Here is a 17,919-nt window from a genome sequence, read left to right on the forward strand (position 1 = left end):
GTCATGGAGTCCATAAGCACAGACTGGCAAAATGATGAACTTTTAGTTCAGAAGAATAAAGACTACAACTCTATCATTTAGATTATTTCTACGACATGAGTTTCAGTAAGAATATATTATGCTTAATCATGTCTTCCACTATATCAAAATATGGGGCCAGTTTGTGCGAAAGCAAACAAAATATTTATCCACCTCAATGTAAGGCGTTTAAATCTCACTTTCTTTAATATTTAATTCTTTACAAGTACAAAAAATATAACCAAATACTTGGTGAACTGTATGTCATACAAGCAAATATATTTCACTACATGTTTACACTCTGAAAGGCAGTTCTAAATGTAAGGCATAACTGAAACTGCAAGCTGATGCCTGGACGCCAAGAAGCTGCATTAAATAACAGATCATAAGCAAATAGATCTGCATGACACTTCTGTCTCTGTGATGAACCTGGAGCAATTAGTGTGACAATTATTCATTCAATAAGGAACATATGATTCCAGCACACCTCAATACAAAAAATATCTGTTGCGGTCCAATATTTATGCAGATAATTATATTTCTATTCTTCTGGGGCTCATTCACTTTGTGAAGTGAACATGAACTTTTACAAGACATACATACATACATACATATACCAAGGCTTTTTCCCCCTTTCAAGGGAGGTAGCCAAAAAGAGAAAGGCATAAAAACACTCCCATCCATTTCATCCCTAAATACACTCCACACCCCTCCCACCCTCCCTCTCATCTGAGCACCTCCTGGATGACGGGTCATCCCTGCACCTTGCCCACCGCCCTGGGTCAGAAGCAGTGTCGCAAGACACAGCACATCCACAGCAAGGCCGCTTCATTTAATCGGCGACCCCCCCTCTCCGTCCCCCCTTGCATATAAGGAGAGGACGGGGAGAAATCCCTTCGGGCTGCGTCAAAATTTGCTCACACATACTACCTCACCCCCCACCCCCTGCCCATTCCTCCTCATGCAATCACAATATCATCCATAAACAAGACATACTTTCACTAAAATGAGTTTCTTGAATTACCAAACCCTCAAGCCAATTTGCACTTTTTTCTCCAAAATACAACTCAAACATTCTATAGGCTTTTACTTCTCCTTAAGGAGGTGCCAGGATGGGAGGAGGAGGAGGAGGAGGAGGTGCCAAGGAGCCAAGATGGGGGGAGGAGGAGGAGGTGCCAAGGTGCCAAGATAGGAGGGAGGGAGGAGGGTGGAAAGGAGTGGAATATATGGGAAATGAAATGGGGAGTGATTTCTATGCCTTTTTCTTTTTGGCTGCCTCCTGTGTAAGGGGAAAAAAGCCTTTGGTATATGTATATATGTATACTTCTCCTTAAACTTTAAATTTGGAATTTCCACACACCAGTGAACTATTAGGTTTTCTTTTTTGTACTTGATCTACTGAATCTACCTATATCCAAAGTAGCATTACTCAAACATTCTAAGCTCTTGACAATGTATTACAACCTTTCTACCACAAGCCAAGCAATTTAATTCAGAATCATTACTCACTGTGAAAAACTTGCATAGTACAAAGGTTTGAAAACATACGAAGAAAGAACATTTTGTAAAATTCTGCCAGTAAGTCTTATGACCTGAAAATGTTTAACATCAGTCTAAGCTGAGCTCCATGGGCACCTTCCTCCTGAGTGAGTGTTACACGTGTTAATAAATGCATTCTGGTATGCATAATATGTATTTCTCAAAGTTCACTAAGGCTATTACTATGCTAAGTATATGTTCTTCTAGTGTCTAAATAAGCATAAGAAGATGACTTTTTCCATGACAATGCTAAAGCTAAAAATGTCCATTCCTTAAAAGAAAATAAATAATTTTAATTAAAAATTAAAGCTCTACAGATTCATAACAAAAAAATCTTTACCATAGTTCTAACCCAGATACTATGATGTGCAAAAAAACTATGGTAATGGTAATAAATAGCATGCAGCAAAATTTAATCAAGTGGCTAAACTATGAAAGGAATAGGTGATTTCTAATTTTGGGATTTTGTACATTTGGACATACATGAGACAGTTCCATCACTCATTTGTAAAATATATGCAGAGCTTAGCAGTACAGTACTATCTTAACATTAAGATTTGTTTCTTATAGAAAACAATATATATCTGTTTTACATCACTATCTGAATGAGGATTAAAAAAAAAAATCTTGCATGTAGTTACTATCTATGGTCTTTTAACTTCTTCAATACAGTAGCATGATTTATAAATTTCATTCTGGCTAGGCACTGGCAAACTCTTGTGTAGCACAAGGGGAGTTGTAATCAAGTGGTACTACCACTGCAGCTAATTGACACTACCTGTCAGCCAAACCAAAACTTATGACACGTTTCTGTACTGACCAAGTTAAAAAAGTGAACACATAAAACTTGGTGATACAGTTTCCCGTTATTGTACATAATGAATTTACACCATCTGTTATTTAGTTACATTCCTAGTTTGTATATGACTATGTCCAGCTTTTAATGTATCAATAAGTAAAAACTTACCCCTAATTACAGCTTAACCTTTTTCAAATCAATAACTGCCCCCACAGGCTTCATTCTGGCTTATGTTACAAAATATTTTTCAGCCATAGGGGCATTCCTTGGCTAAAGGGGGTCAAACCACCGCATTCAAAATATTTATCCACCTCAATTTACACTTCATAGCAAACTTAATTTATTCTGTTCCAGATTATTACATCCAATTCAGAAGTGACATTTTTACAGAAAGGGCACAGCAGACCTGCATTTCCATTTAAGTTCCACCATTTCTGTACTGATCCTGCACATCTTAGTGGAGTGAATATATAGCTTTGGTGATTGGAAACTATCATGAGCTGATCATGGGATGTAAGTTGTGGTGCAATTATTTACTTGCGATTATGAAGAGTTCCTGTGGCTCCATCAATCAAATACAGCAGGGCATTGATAACCATCAGAGACTGGAAAGGTCACAGGCATTAGTCACTACTAAGAGAGAGAGAGAGAGAGAGAAAGAGAGAGAGAGAGAGAGAGAGAGAGAGAGAGAGAGAGAGAGAGAGATAGAGAGAGCGAGAGAGAGAGAGAGAAAAGTATATATACATATATATATATATTATTTATATATTCACCTTGGTCTTTATGGCAAAAGTGGAATGTTCACAGAAAGACATACTAGCCTTGATTCATACTTTTAAGCAGAAATGAAAAGAAAAGAACTTACTCCCATGGCAAGACCATAATCATTGTCGGTATTCTTGTAGTGTTCAATTGCCATAGCACCACCAGAAATGTTCATGGTTGCTCCTACAAGGCAGTACAAGCCCTCCTGCAAAACAGCCATGTATAAATGTAAGTACCTGCATCATAATGAATATTATACGTATGAACCTACCAATACACAGGGGTTATATTTTTATCATTTTATTGTTTATCCTAAATAGTTTTATTCTGTTTAGAGTGACATCTAGACCTGTTAAATGCAAGATAGTTTTACTCTGAGGGATCTTAGGGTCTTAAAAGGGGTAAATCTGAATACATGTACTGAAGGTACTTTCTACATCAGTAACAAATCAAAATCATTAACCACACCTTCCACATAATTCCAAGCATGGTAAGGAATTTCGTACTACTCTGCTGGATATGAAAGGTTTACTATATACATACATACATATACCAAAGGCTTTTTCTCCCTACATGGGGGGGTAGCCAAAAAGAAAAATGCATAGAAACCACTCCCACCCATTCCATTTCCTATATATTCCACTCCACTCCACCCTCCTACCTCCCTCTTGTCTTGGCACCTCCTGAATGATGGGTCATCCCTGCATCCTGTCCACTGCCCCAGGTCAGAAGCAGTGTCGCAAAACACGGCACATCCACAACAAGGCCGCTTCATAAATTCGGAGACCACCCCTCTCCGTCCCCTCATGCAGAAAAGAAGACGGGGAGAAATCCCTTCGGGCTATGTCAATTTTTTTTCTCATACATACTTCCTCACCCCCCACCCACTCCTCCTTATGCATCACAGCATCATCTATACACAACCCCTCTCCATTCACCCCTATCTTCTGTCCTCTCCCGTCCTTCCTCCACAGACATTCCTCTGTATTGTAATGCTCCTTTCACCCCATCCATCCATCTCATTCTAGGATGCCCCCTCATATTCACTCCTTCCACCTTTGCCTTCCACACTTCTTTTACTAATCTTTCTTCACTCATTCTTTCCATGTGTCCAAACCATCCTAATACTCTTTCATCAACCCTATCTCCCAGTTCTCTTTCCATCCCTGTTCTCCTCCTCACCTCCTCATTTCTCACTCTATCCAGCATAGTAACCCCTATCATACTTCTCAGACATTTCATCTCAAACACATTCAAACTCCTTCTCTCTTCCTCTCTCATGTTCCATGTTTCTGCCCTGTACAATGCTGTTGGCACAATCACTCCTTCATATAACCTCCTCTTAGCATCCATTCCCAGGTGTCTATTTCTCATTACACTTTTTAATCCACCAAGGCATTTACTCGCTTCTCTCAATCTACATTCTACCTCCACCCCAATTCCTCCCTTTCCTGCCACATTCGCACCCAAGTATCTAAAACTATCCACTTCCTCCAGTCTTTCACCCTTAATGCTCACTTCCAGCCTGCTGTCACTCTCTCCCCTTGTACATCTCATCACCTTACTTTTGCCCACATTTATCTTCAGCTTCCTTCTTTCACACACCTTCTCAAACTCTGTCACTAACTTCCTCAATCTCTCCTCTGATCCTGCTACAAGTGCAGTGTTGTCAGCAAACAACAACTGGCTCACCTCCCACTTTTCTCCATTTTCTTTAATCATCTCCAACCCCTGACCCACTACCCTTGCATTCACCTCTTGCACCACCCCATCCATGTAAAGATAGATTGAACAGCCAGGGTGACATAACACATCCCTGACGAAGTCCCACCTTTACCTCAAACCATTCACTCTCTCCATTTCTAATCCTAACACAAGCTCTACTACTCTCATAAAAACTCTTGACAGCTTTCCTCCTATCACATATATCTGCAGTACCTCCCACAGTGCCTTCCTCTCTACCCTGTCATAAGCCTTTTCCAGATCCATAAAAGCCCAAAAAACATCCTTACCTTTTCCTATAGCTCTCTCACATATCTGTCTTACCACAAAAATCTGATCTACACAACCCCTACCTGTCCTAAACCCACAGTTCCTCACCAATTATACCCTCTGTTCCTCTCCTAAATTAGAATAAAATGATGGTAAGAGTAAATCTGTTACTTCAATTCTCTACTGCAGGAGACCCACAGTTCCATAAATCAATCAAGTAAAGAAACTTTGTACCACTGTCTTATATATGAATATTGGATTCATTATACACCTTTTGTAAATGAAAATAAAAACATATTTCAGTGCATTTCAGCTTGGTTTTGCTCTACATTGAATAGAAAGGTGCACTAATGGCAATCCTAAAGATTTCAAACCCTTAATACTTCCAGTGTTTAGTTCTAAATCATACCATGGTCCACAGTCATAAAATTTGTAGAACACCTGGTCTCAGGTTGCAGACAGTAAGGTACTGTAATGTCCAGTCTGTGCTTACAATTTCAGCAATATATAAAACCTTATTGCTTAAATCCAAAGAGATATAAAACTCCATTCTATACTCAATGAGAAATACCTGAATAGGGTCCAAGGAAAGGACAATTAGCTTAAAATGAAAATTTAAAGTGTGGCCTACACATTGCTGAATACCATCTTGTGCACTGGTGTTGGGTACCCCAGTATTTCTTGAGCCATTAGTCAAAAAACCTGTAGGGTGGCCAAAACTCTACTGTAGGGTTGGTCAGTGTTTGTAATTTCTCCAAGTCAATCATTCTTCCTTCTGACAATATTACAAGCACATTTTGGAGCACAATGATATTATGTATATTTGTAAATTTAATGGCCAGAACAATTAATGCATGACTGAAATTATGAATAAGGACTGAATGTTATTATTCAACACCTGCACCATGACACCATGTTCCTGATACTTTTGTGTAAATGACAATGCATTAGAGCATTATGCTGTATTGATAATCTATTCAATAAGCATATTATTCTTTCTTCAGCTTAAATTCAAGAAAACCCAACCTAGCACACCATGGCACAGTGCATAAATTCATTGCATAAATGATTTGTGCAACCCATGAATTATGAACAATAAATACACATTATCATGTATCACTGCCTACATCATAGCATTAGGCACCTATTGGACAACTTGGCCATGGGTCAATGTCTATTTTCTAATGGAAGAACCAAATACGACTTACCAGAAGATTAGAGGAATGGTCAAAGAACACATAGCCAAGTAGGAGTGGCGTAGAGATGATGATGGATGATCCAATTGCAATGACTCCGACAAGGAAACGGTCATTGTCTGCACGGGCATCGAAGAAACTTCCTCCTGACCCAAAGTGGAGACCATGTGCTCGAAGCAGCCCAATACATGTAAGGGCTAGAGCCTGTAAAGAAACACAAGATGTAAGCACATTCAAACATCTGAAAGTACTTTCAGAACCAGCTCCTCTTACTCTTGTTAACATTAATCTGCAATTGCGTCCCAAAGTTCACGATAAAATTTATGTGGATGTCTACTGATGGATGACCCCACAATCTGTTTCAGAGGATGAGGATGGGGAGGTGGAAAAAATATCTCTCATTTCTTCTTCTTATTAAATTATTTTTACACACGGGGAAATGCTGCAAAGGAGTCAAACACTGCAGTGTCTGAGTCATGAGCAATATCAATATATAACCATCCCTCAATTTAATTGAAAAAATTGGAGAGGGGCATAGGTCTGATAAACATATAATAATTAATGTGATTTATTATCTTTACTTACCAAGTATTGTGAAAATGGGTTTTTGATTGGCTTTGATTGTATAGTGGGGTCTATCATAAATTTATCAGGAGTCACTGGATTTTGTCAATTGTTTCTGAAATCCATTAAATGGGGGTCTGTTGAACTAAAGGCTGTGTGTATGCACCTTTAGTGCTGCAACATCCACCTGTGCAAGATAGTGTGTAGTGTGACAAAAGAGAAAATAAGAATGAGAAAAAGAGAGAGAATAGGAAAGAGATATGAAAGAATATATTGTTGGTTCTGAATTTCACCCACTGGTTCATCATGTTACCTGATACTATATTCCACAATGCATTACTTAATGATTCTTCACTTCCAGCTGTTTTCTACTCCTCCCACTTCACCTCTCTACAATTACATTCTCCTGACAGTTATATTTTCACTATATTAATTGGTATTAGTTTGTGGCTTTTCCGTGCAAGATGGACAGGAAAGCTGTCCATTCTTAAAATCCACTGATACCCTCATCTCTATCAAATGCAACCCTGTGGGGCTGACACTTGATAGCAGGGAGGCTTTCAATGTCAGGTGAAACCCCTTCACTTGATATTTGGAACTTAAACCCACTTATTTATTTATCTATCTATATTTCAATGCTTGCCCATATTGAGGTGCGTCTCATAAGCTGTCAAATACAATATGTCTGGTCCTCTCTCTTTTAAATTGTCATTTACCTCTACATTTGATGAGGTCAATCTGTCTATATTAGTAAAAGCTAATTCAAATATTTAAAAAAATATATATATACTGTATATATTGGGATTAGCTTTCACATTCGTTGTTTTTCCTTCTCTGGATCTTCTCCATACCACTTCATCTTTTGATCTATCACTTTTCAGTAAAATACTCTCATCTGTTCAGTCCTCGTTTCTCTCTCTTTTACCTTCTACCACTGTCCTTTTTTCTTTCTTCCTATGTCGCAATCTGCCTTACCCATTCTTGAACTTTTATTTGTTTGCACAATAATATATCTATCTATATTTACTGCCTTTCATGGGTATTTCCCTGCTCCTAAACACCATTATCATTTTTGCCACATCTCAACTTTCTTCTCTCCTTGGCTGTTCCACAATTATACTTTTTTCCTCCTCATGTATCCCTACCCTATCAGTTCTCTCATGTTTTTTTCGTTCATGGCATTCTCATTTTTATTCAGCGTGTGTGATTCACTATGGTCTTGGACCACGTGTTGGACTCGTGATCGACAGCTATTTCCCTCCCGGAAGAGAGCTCAGAGCTCATATATGACCGATCTATGGGTGATGCTGTGACCTTACATGAACACACACACCCAACTACCCGCCCACGAGTTAGAGTAACGACTCGCAGCGCAGCGATACTGAAATTATTTCAGCCCCAGGCGGAATTCGAATCCGGACCGCCGTAATGGCGGCCGGGAACTCTAACCACTACGTGTGTGTGTATGTGTGTTAACTGTTTACCAAACTTAAATATACACAATTGTGTGTGTGCGCAAGCGTCGTACGTGTTAATACCGACTTCTTGGCTGTCCTCCACTTTTCGTCATCTCTTTATCTCGTTTCTGAGAAATGTTGCTTTTCCTAACAGCATAAACGAAGATGACGACACGTTACACGGAACCTAAACTAATCTGGTTAGACCTCTCGCATGTTTTGAAAATAACCCTTCTAGAACAACATTCCTTTTAGTCACCGAAATTACTATTTCATTGAAAAGCATTAAACACTTATCACGAAAGAAAATAATAATAACAACAAAATAAAAAAATAAAATACAAATCAAAAATGGGGACACGAAAAAATAAATATCTTCAGAAGTAATATTGATAAATATATCTAGCAAGTTAAAGTGACCATAATATTGTAACCTGGCATCATGTCTATTCGTATCAACCGATGATTTACTGGGCGTGCATGAAGCTGGTTGGGCCGATTGTGTCGAGTGGATGTACTCAATTGTTATTTAGTATTGTTGAGTTCGTTACACACGTACAGCCGGTCACAGGCAAAACCTTGAATCACCCACTGGCATTCGGTAGATATACAACTTATGTTGCTGTCTGGCATATTTTCCCTATATTTTACCTTCTACCATAATTATAAATAGTCTACAGAAATTATAAAATCCCTGAAATGAACGTTATCTTCGAAGCGAAAAGTGTGGTGTGGTTCACGATTTATGCTCACGACTGTATTTACGCATCATCGACATCCTCAAACTCAGTCCCATGACTCAGGTATAGCGTGTCGTTGAATCACGGGTGTTGTAGGCGCAGGATGTATTTTTTTTTTTTTTTTCCGTGGAGGCGAGTATTATTGTCCGTGTTTGTTTGCATTTCGATTCTCAACTATGACGTCACTGAGTGGGTGGAGCCGTCCTGTAGATGTACGACAACGTTTCATTTTATTTCATATTCTAATAATGATCCTTCATTGATCATTTATAAATTGCGCTTGCCATGCGATTATTTTTCCTTTTCTGTTAGTATGTATCTATATTTTCCAAGCATAAATTCTCAAAATACTTTGTGTTGCTCATCCGACTGCCAAACTCGAGCCTGATGAAACCTGTTGATCCCACCCCGACCAAGAATTCGTGCATTCTTAGAGATGCAGCGTCTGCACTCTCAATTGTTTTCCCCGTCGTTTCTCTATCTTTCTATCTTGCTCTGGTGAATGTGATTCAGCACTACCCGAGCGAATATGGCCAAGAAGACAGCTTTAGCAGCTTAGCGCCACCTGACGTGTTTATATTTATTCTTTTGTTTATTATTTTCTTTACTAAATGTATACGTTATCTGCGAGGCATAATATACTGTGCTGCCTTGGAACATTTGTTTCATTCGCATTCTTTGACTGTAGTCTCCGGGTCGACTTCAAAAGATCGACAATTTGCTCAGACACTCCTGAAGTTCTGAACTGACACAAAGCATTCGAGTAAAGAAAAATGTAAATACATATATGAATAATAAATAAATAACTGTATAAATATTAATAATAATAATGATAATCTCACGACACAAACAAGTTCAGACGTCCGTTAATTCGAACAATTTAATTTTTTCTCAAATATTCTTCGACCGCCATGCCAACTTGCATATACTGCGTTGAGAACGGCGTGCCATCTATGGGAGAGAGGGAGGGAGGGAGTGGGGGAAGCATACCTCCCACCGCTCTACAAAGGAAATCGGATTAAATAGCTTTTAAGAAGACTGACTAGCTAGCTTCTGTCTCGAGTGCACGTGCTTGCTTGCTTGCTTGCTCAAGCATGCAGGATCTAATCCTCAAGCAACCCTTGAGAAGCAGTTCGTCGCGTACCTCTCCCTCTCTCTCTTCTTTCTTTCTTTACAACCCGTGTCTCTCTTTAATCAACTCTGCCCATCCTCTCTCTCTCTCTATGCATATCACAAACAGTCTACGGATGACATTTGTACATTTTTGTGTATATATTTTTTTCTCTCTGAGAAACGATCACTTTCTCTTTACTATCTTTAATTACTAGCCTTCTCAAACCAAATGGCTGAAAATAAAATATATAATCAAGTACTGATAAGCCAGCATAACCTGTTTATTGACGAGTTGAGATAGAAATAGAGAGAGACCTGCCCGCCACCCTGCCTCCAAATCGCATCAATCCCTTCACCTCCACCGAGAAAGTGCAACCCAGAGTGGATGATACTCGGTCTCCGGTCTGACACTCACACTTTACCAACTTTACAATTTTTCCCACAGACCAGCAACTCCCCATTCTTCCCCATAAGTTTGGTGAGGACCAAATTTATTCATAAATGAAATATGAAAATCAACAATAATGAAAATGAGAAAAAAATCGTCTGACGCCGGTCAGTGTTAGTGGGAGAGTACCACACGGGACGGAAGTGGGTGTGGGGGGGGTCATTGAGGTATAGGCCGTGAACGTACATAAAGTATTGTTTTGGCAACTCAGTTAAGAACCATCACGTCAACTATGGGAACTCGCTGATAGCACTACACTACACACACACACATACACAAATTGGAATCTAGGTATGTTAGAAAATTAGAGAATAGGAGACGGGGACCCTACGAGCGTTGATCCTTTCCTGTATACTACGATCAGGCAAATACACGCGCGCGCACGCACACACACATACACACGAATGTGTGAACCTAGTAATTACCTCATTGTGATGTACTTTGGCATCATCGTTTTTTTCCACAGTTGAAGTTATTCATAATTTAACGTGTGTGTGTGTGTGTCTTGTGTGTGTGTGTGTGTGTGTGTGTCTTGTGTGTGTGTGCGTGTCTGTCTTGTGTGTGTGCGTGTGTATGTATGCAAATTAAGATAATGGATTATCTCTTTTATGTAGATGTGGGTGTCGCAAGATGGATGGGGAGGCGACCTTTCATATGTCCTGCGTCTCCGCTGAAAGTGAGTTTGTGTATGTGGGAATGGGGGGGGGTGGTATAGTGGGTAGAGCGCCTGCTCAGTGCCTCGGCCTTGTTGCTGCTGTGTCAAAGTGTCTTTTTTTTTTTTTTTTTTTTTTTTTTTAGGACAACCCAAGCTGGTCCATCTATTGATATATATGAACATATACCGAAACTGGAATAGATATTTTAATGTTAAGCATTCAATATATTTTCCTACGCAGTAGTTATGATATAGTATTTGTATTTTTTTAAATTTGTTTGTTTTTTGTCAACATGATTCCAGCTTAACAATGGGGGTAACGGAAAACCTTTTAATGATAATTTTAAATTATTATTTCAAACAATCGACGGCAACCATACACACACACACACAGTCACATTGACGCCTCCTATTATCATTGTTATTATTAAAAGGGTGAAAAAACCGTTGGCATATATAATATATATATATATATATATATGTATTAATATTATTATTATAATTATTATTATTATTGTTTTCATTATCATTATTATGACAATGATGATGTGAAGGGATCTACATGGTCTTTTGTCTTTCTTCGGGTATTCACCCCTGAAGGAAGCAGACGGTCGCCACTCTTCCCAGTGAGGGGTCCCCACTCCCCACCCCTCCTGAGCGCCCCCTCCACCCCATAAATGTTGTGTTTGCGTCTGCGCTGCCAGTGTGTCTACGATGATGTGTCTGGTTATATATGCGAGTCAAAACGAACATGCATTATCTGGAACACGATGGCAAAGGGGAGGCTCCTTTTAACCTCTGGAGCAGTTTTCAATAACATCCTGATGTTTCTTCACAAAGGATCCCCCCCCTCCCCCCCAAAAAAAAATCCAATTGGCAAAAGGAAACTCCGGGGGTGACAATGTGTTTTTTTTTTTTTTTTTTTTTTTTTTGTTTTTGGGGGGGGGGGGCTGTTTCCTTCGGCGTCTGGGTCCGACTCGACTTGGGGGAAGATGAAGATCAGAGGAAGCTGCTCCTCTCGTGTCCCACTATGAGTACTGACTGCATAACCTGTATGCACGTAATGTTCGGGTGCCTTGGGTGACCCCCCTACGGACCAGAGCCACGCAGCAATATAGTTGAAGACTCGTTTCTTAGAGAAGCATGCTGACAACTTTCAACTTGCAATATACCTCTTTTCTGCTACTGTATTCTCCTTCCATCTCTCTCCCTGACCCCCCCCCCACCTCCTCTGTGACTCTTCAATACCTCTTCGGCACAAATTTTCCCCCTCGGATAGAGGCGCTGGTTAATGCGGACGCTGTACAAGGAAATAGTTCGTCTGTAGTGTTTGTTTGTTTATTGTGTTTGTAGCGTACCTATTCGATACGAGTCATATCTTCGCACGCACATTAGTTGCCTGACGTACGATAATGCATCATAACACGCGCATTATAAAATATAAAGTTACAACTGTTATACTCGTTCTCTTTTATCCATTATGTTTGTAACCACTGAAAAAAGTGATCAAGCCTGTTCACAGAAAACGGAGGTCACTCAGCTACAACTACATGAATTTATAATTAGGAAACCGACGCTTGCATCCTCATATACTCACTTACTCATCATGACGCCCACGTAGGCATCATCGTATTCAAAGGGTTAAGCTGTGTTGGTCCATGTAGGCAAATGTCGTTTGAAGGTTTGGTTCGCCTCTCGCTCTTGTTGGGATTTTTTTTTATGCTGTCGTGTACAGTATATTTCGGAATCCTCCACCCATGCCTTCCATCTTTGCGCCACAGAAGAGGTACAGATGGTATACCCCGAGTGTTGTGCGTTGTCCACAGTGGAAAGAGACCGCTCTAGCACAGACAAGAGCCTCCTGGCGTAAGCAGACGAGGCACCCGGCACTCTACAACGATCACCCTTCACAGGAACGGTGACGAGACTACCGCGGCACCAGAGATGACGTCATTGTTTACAGAAACGAAGAAAAAAAAAGAAAATGGATGATGATGACGATAAAGTAAACGTAAGAGTTGGAAAGTGTTTTTGAATTTGCAAACCTCGACGGGCGGTGGAATGCGGACCACTTGTTTACTGCAGAAGGAGGAAGTGAAGATGACGTCAGCAAGAAGGGGGCAGGGTGGCCTGAATTAGGGTTATAGGGCTGGGTAGGATGGGGTGGGGGGGGGATCATTCGCAAAGCCCTGTCGCTTAAAACAAGAGTAATGGATGTGTCCTTGAGAAGGAGAAGATGTGTCCCAAAGCTTCAGCATGGCGCCTCGGGTGGACAGGAAGAGGATGGAGCGTGTCAGGCCCGTGCGGACGGAGGTTGCTGGGGTGCCCGAGCATCTGCCCCTTTGCCCTGTGCCCCAAAAGTGCCCTTCACAAAAATATAAAAAAAAAATAATGAAAAATTATTTCTCACAGGCTTTTCCCATTTTCTTACCATTCAGAAATTATAAATGTGGAAAATGGTGTTCCACCTTACCGGATAGTTGCCAAATACGAACAATACAAAAGAGTGAAGTGCCCAATTTCCAGCCCAAAGGCCCTTGCAATGTGTGTGTACGTTACTGGAGTGTGTTTACTGCACACTCCGAGGACGAAGTTGGGGGGGAGTGAGGTGGAAGACCTTTGCATTCCATTCCCGAGGTATAATGAAATCGCCTGGCGCCAGACAGACTCGAGAATGTACACTCGTGGTGTCCCGTAGCAGGAGACCGGCCGGGATCGTGAACGTGTGACCCGGGATTCGGTCCGGGGAGTGAGTGCCGGCCACCGGGGAGCACCCTCCATCCCTCTTCGCACAAGGAACACCTGCCAACATATGTTGCTTGAAGGGGACGCGAAGAAGAATTGATGGAGATGATGGAGGGAGGAGAGGGGGAGGCAAGGAAGAGTGACAGAGAGAGGAAGAACGGAGAGAGAGAGAGAGAGAGAGAGAGAGAGAGAGAGAGAGAGAGAGAGAGAGAGAACATAAAAAGGAAAGGAAGAAGGCAAATGTCAGAAAACTTAGCAAACCTTTTCTTTTTTTGTATCTATTATTTACGTATTTATTCTATATATTATTATTCACTGTGTTTGTTTATTATCATGGGGGAAATGTTAGTCTTACATTGTTATTTCTTTGTAGAATGTATCACACACATACATACGCATACATAGACACACAGGCATACACATACATACACACACAAACACACACCACACAAACATACATATATACATACACACACACACACACACACACAAAGGGATGAGCGTGCGGTGTATGTAGGGTGAAAAGGTTACCCATTGTTCTTCTGGATTAAATTAACTCGGATCTGCCATTCGGGAGGACAATAACTGACTACCACGAGTTCACCATGTGATTCAAGATCATGATAGCGAATCGGAGAGAGAGAGAGAGAGAGAGAGAGAGAGAGAGAGAGAGAGAGAGAGAGAGTGAAGGAGAAAGAGAGGGAGGAAAGGAGAAAGAGAGGAGGAGAGAGAGAGGAATAGAGCGCAAGAAGGATGAAGGAAGAGGGAGAGGGAAGAAGAGAGCGAAGGAGGATGGAGAAAGAGAGAGGAATGGAGAATGAGAGAGGAACTCCTCTTTGGCTCACACAGATTGCTGACTCGCTCAAGGACGACGTGGACCTGATCCTTGATCAGTACATCAAGGAAGAGAGAGTCGCATTCACCAACATGTGTATCTGATACACCGCTGGAATAATTATCTGACATGGCAGAAAGAAAAACCATCTAGGGACGAAGGGTTCGTTAGTAGTAACAGAATCTATGAATACACTTTGAGTAAGATATCCTTTTGCTCGTTAGGGCGGTTGAGGACACAGCGGTGCACCTTAGAACCGTCAATTACGCAGGTTTTCGAACTACGAGTACCCGCGTCCTATACTCGAAGATCTCGTAAGCGAAACGGTGAAGTTTTTGGGATAATAATAATAATTAAAAAAAAAGGGGGGGGGGAGTGAGGGAGATGACTCGTCGTGCAGTGTCCGTTTGTTGAACCCAAAGCCTCTGCTTCTGCCGGCGGCAAGTTTGTTTGTTTACAAAGTGGAATTGGGGTATGTTTGGGTCGATGCTCTCCCGCTAATAACAGTGTTGCTATTATTGAGCAGTAGTAAATACCGGTTGGAATAGGTCAAGAGAACTCTTGTTTTTGTATTCTTATTTTCCTTCTTTAGTAATGATAATAATAATAAAAAAGTGCAACTCTATACATAGGCGAGATGACTCACCGGTGAACATAATCTCTGGGTAAGAAAGGAATTTCGGGCTTATTACATATTAGTCAAAGACAAGGGGTCACTATAGCCTACAAGGTAAGAAAGGCATTTTGGGCTTATTACATATTAGTCAAAGACAAGGGGTCACTATAGCCTACAAGGTATTTATCATTTCAGGTACAGTTCCCAGTGGACTGAACCTGCAGGGGGTTCGGGAAATGCTGTATGCTGGTTTCATGCCATGCACGCAAAGGGACTGAAATGTATGATTTCTCATCATGCTTATTTTCCTTCATGCATTGTTTTGTTTCACTTGTTGAATAAGTTTATTGGCTCAGATAAATTTTTTGTATCACTGACCCCATGTTGCTTTTTGTGATGGTATTGATTTTGAACAAGGTAAAGGATGAGTGCGAGGATTTTTTGAGATCTCAAGGGATACGGAAACGGACACCATGGAATATATATATATATATATATATATATATATATATATATTGATGACCCTTATGTTACTCTTTGGTTGTGTGATTCCCTTCACTCGGACAAAACAGAAGTCTGATTTTGTTTTGGCCAACTTCATATGATTCTGGGTGGTGGGGTAGGGGGGACGTCGATACAGCACACGGATCGAAAATTACCGTATCTCGATGAACCCCTACACTGTGATGACTCACTGCAAATTTTATTCTGGTTAACGTCAGACGATTTTGGCCCACTTCGGAGACATCAAGGAAGGAGGGAGGGAGGAAGGGGGGGCTTGTGACGTAATCACAGGTGTGTAGAAACGCAGATGTGACGTCGAGCGTGAATCTCTAACCACAGAACGCAGCAGTCGGTTAAGAATACATTCAATACTTTTTTTTTTTACATTTTTTTTACATTTTTATTTATTCATTTATTATTATCATTATTATTATTATTATTTAAATACATAAAATTTGTTTTTATTCATTTATAAGCCGAGGGCTTGAAATGTAACCTTAAGACCAATTGACCTAGAGGGAACTCGACTTTGCGACCTCCTCGGCTGTCGCTTTCCCCACCTCCGTCAGCCGATGGCGAACCTTGAGCATCGACCTTCTGCTGTTGCGAGTACAGACCACAAATTTGGAACTTTTATTATTATCATTATTATTATAATTATAAAGGATTATAAAGGAGGAGCATGCCGACAGGAGACCTTTTGGTCCATAACTAGGACGGATACGAAAAAATATATATATAATAATGATAAATAAATTATCAAAATTTATAATAATATAAAGAATAATAAAATATTACTATTATCTATTTATTTAATATTATCTATTTTTAATACAAAACATACTAACTATAACAATCACGAGATCACGTGACCCATGACCCCTTCAAAACGGTGACGTCATCAATATGATTTTGTTCTGGCCAACCTTAGACGATTTTATTCAGCTGGGGGGGGGGATTAAGGGGGGGTCTCGACCGATGAGCTCCCCCTCCCCCCCAGCTGAAAAAAAATCGTCTAACAAAGCCAGAAGATAATATTTTTGGATCCCACATGAAGAATCGTCATCCTATGAGATCTAACCTGAAGAATCGTCACCCCAGTACGCCGAATATCAACATTGGAATAAAGATTAGGTTAGTTTGAATGACAGCAATGCTTATTGTCATCAACTTATACAACCGAAGAATCGTAAACCCAGGATGGCCCACATGAAGAATCGTCACCCCATGAGATCGCACCTGAAGAATTTTCACCCTAGTACGCCGAATATCAACAGTGGAATTGTCACCCTAGGATAGCCCACATAAAGAAATGTCACCCTAGGATAGACCACATGAAAAATTGTCACCCTAGGAGAGCTCACATGAAGAACTGTCACTCTGTCGAAGTCTGTGGTGCTGTTTCTTCATGTGATCCTTTTGCGCCAGGTGATCTTATGACTGGCGCCAGGTGATATTGGTAATTTCTTCCGTGGCTCCAGCAGTTCTAAAGTTGGGGAGGAAATGGCAGAACAATGTGCAGACTCAAAGTCAAGTGTCGGCGCTGAGAGAAGGAAGTGTCTTGGAATTCCTTTGTTGATAAGAACCTCCCTCAGCCGCAGATAAGTGTAGGTGAGGGGGGGGGGATGTCAAGGGGTAAGCCAGTTTGAGTACTAAGACGAAGAGAGAGAAGAGAGAAGAGAGAGAGAGAGAGAGAGAGAGAGAGAGAGAGAGAGAGAGAGAGAGAGAGAGAGAGAGAGCCTCCGCACAGTGGAGCGACTCAAAAAACAAGATTAACCTACCTCCGTTCCTCTAACCCAGCGTTTTTGAACCGTGCGTAACCTTTAAAATAAATTGCATGTGTCAAGAAGAAAAAGAAAATAAAAAAACGAGAAAAAAAACGTATTTTTCTCATTTTATTGTCATCGTAATAATAGGTTAGATAGGATGATGT

At 40.6% G+C, this 17,919-nt stretch overlaps 1 protein-coding gene across 1 annotated transcript in view; it reads right to left on the reverse strand.

Moving 5' to 3' along the window:
• Positions 1-206: 206 nt before the first annotated feature.
• Positions 207-17,919, reverse strand: part of LOC143040964 (protein snakeskin-like) — a 46,755-nt gene continuing 29,042 nt past the window's right edge. Inside the window, exons 2-4 of the mRNA XM_076212399.1 lie at positions 6,322-6,513; positions 3,222-3,326; positions 207-2,961 (exon numbers count right to left, since the gene is read on the reverse strand). Of these exons, the coding sequence (XP_076068514.1) occupies positions 2,890-2,961; positions 3,222-3,326; positions 6,322-6,513 (369 nt within the window). The 3' untranslated portion in view covers positions 207-2,889. The remainder of the gene's footprint in view (positions 2,962-3,221; positions 3,327-6,321; positions 6,514-17,919) is intronic.

Source organism: Oratosquilla oratoria, chromosome 30 (genome assembly GCF_046742065.1).
Source record: "Oratosquilla oratoria isolate Oo_2021 chromosome 30, ASM4674206v1, whole genome shotgun sequence".
NCBI lineage: Eukaryota > Metazoa > Arthropoda > Malacostraca > Stomatopoda > Squillidae > Oratosquilla > Oratosquilla oratoria.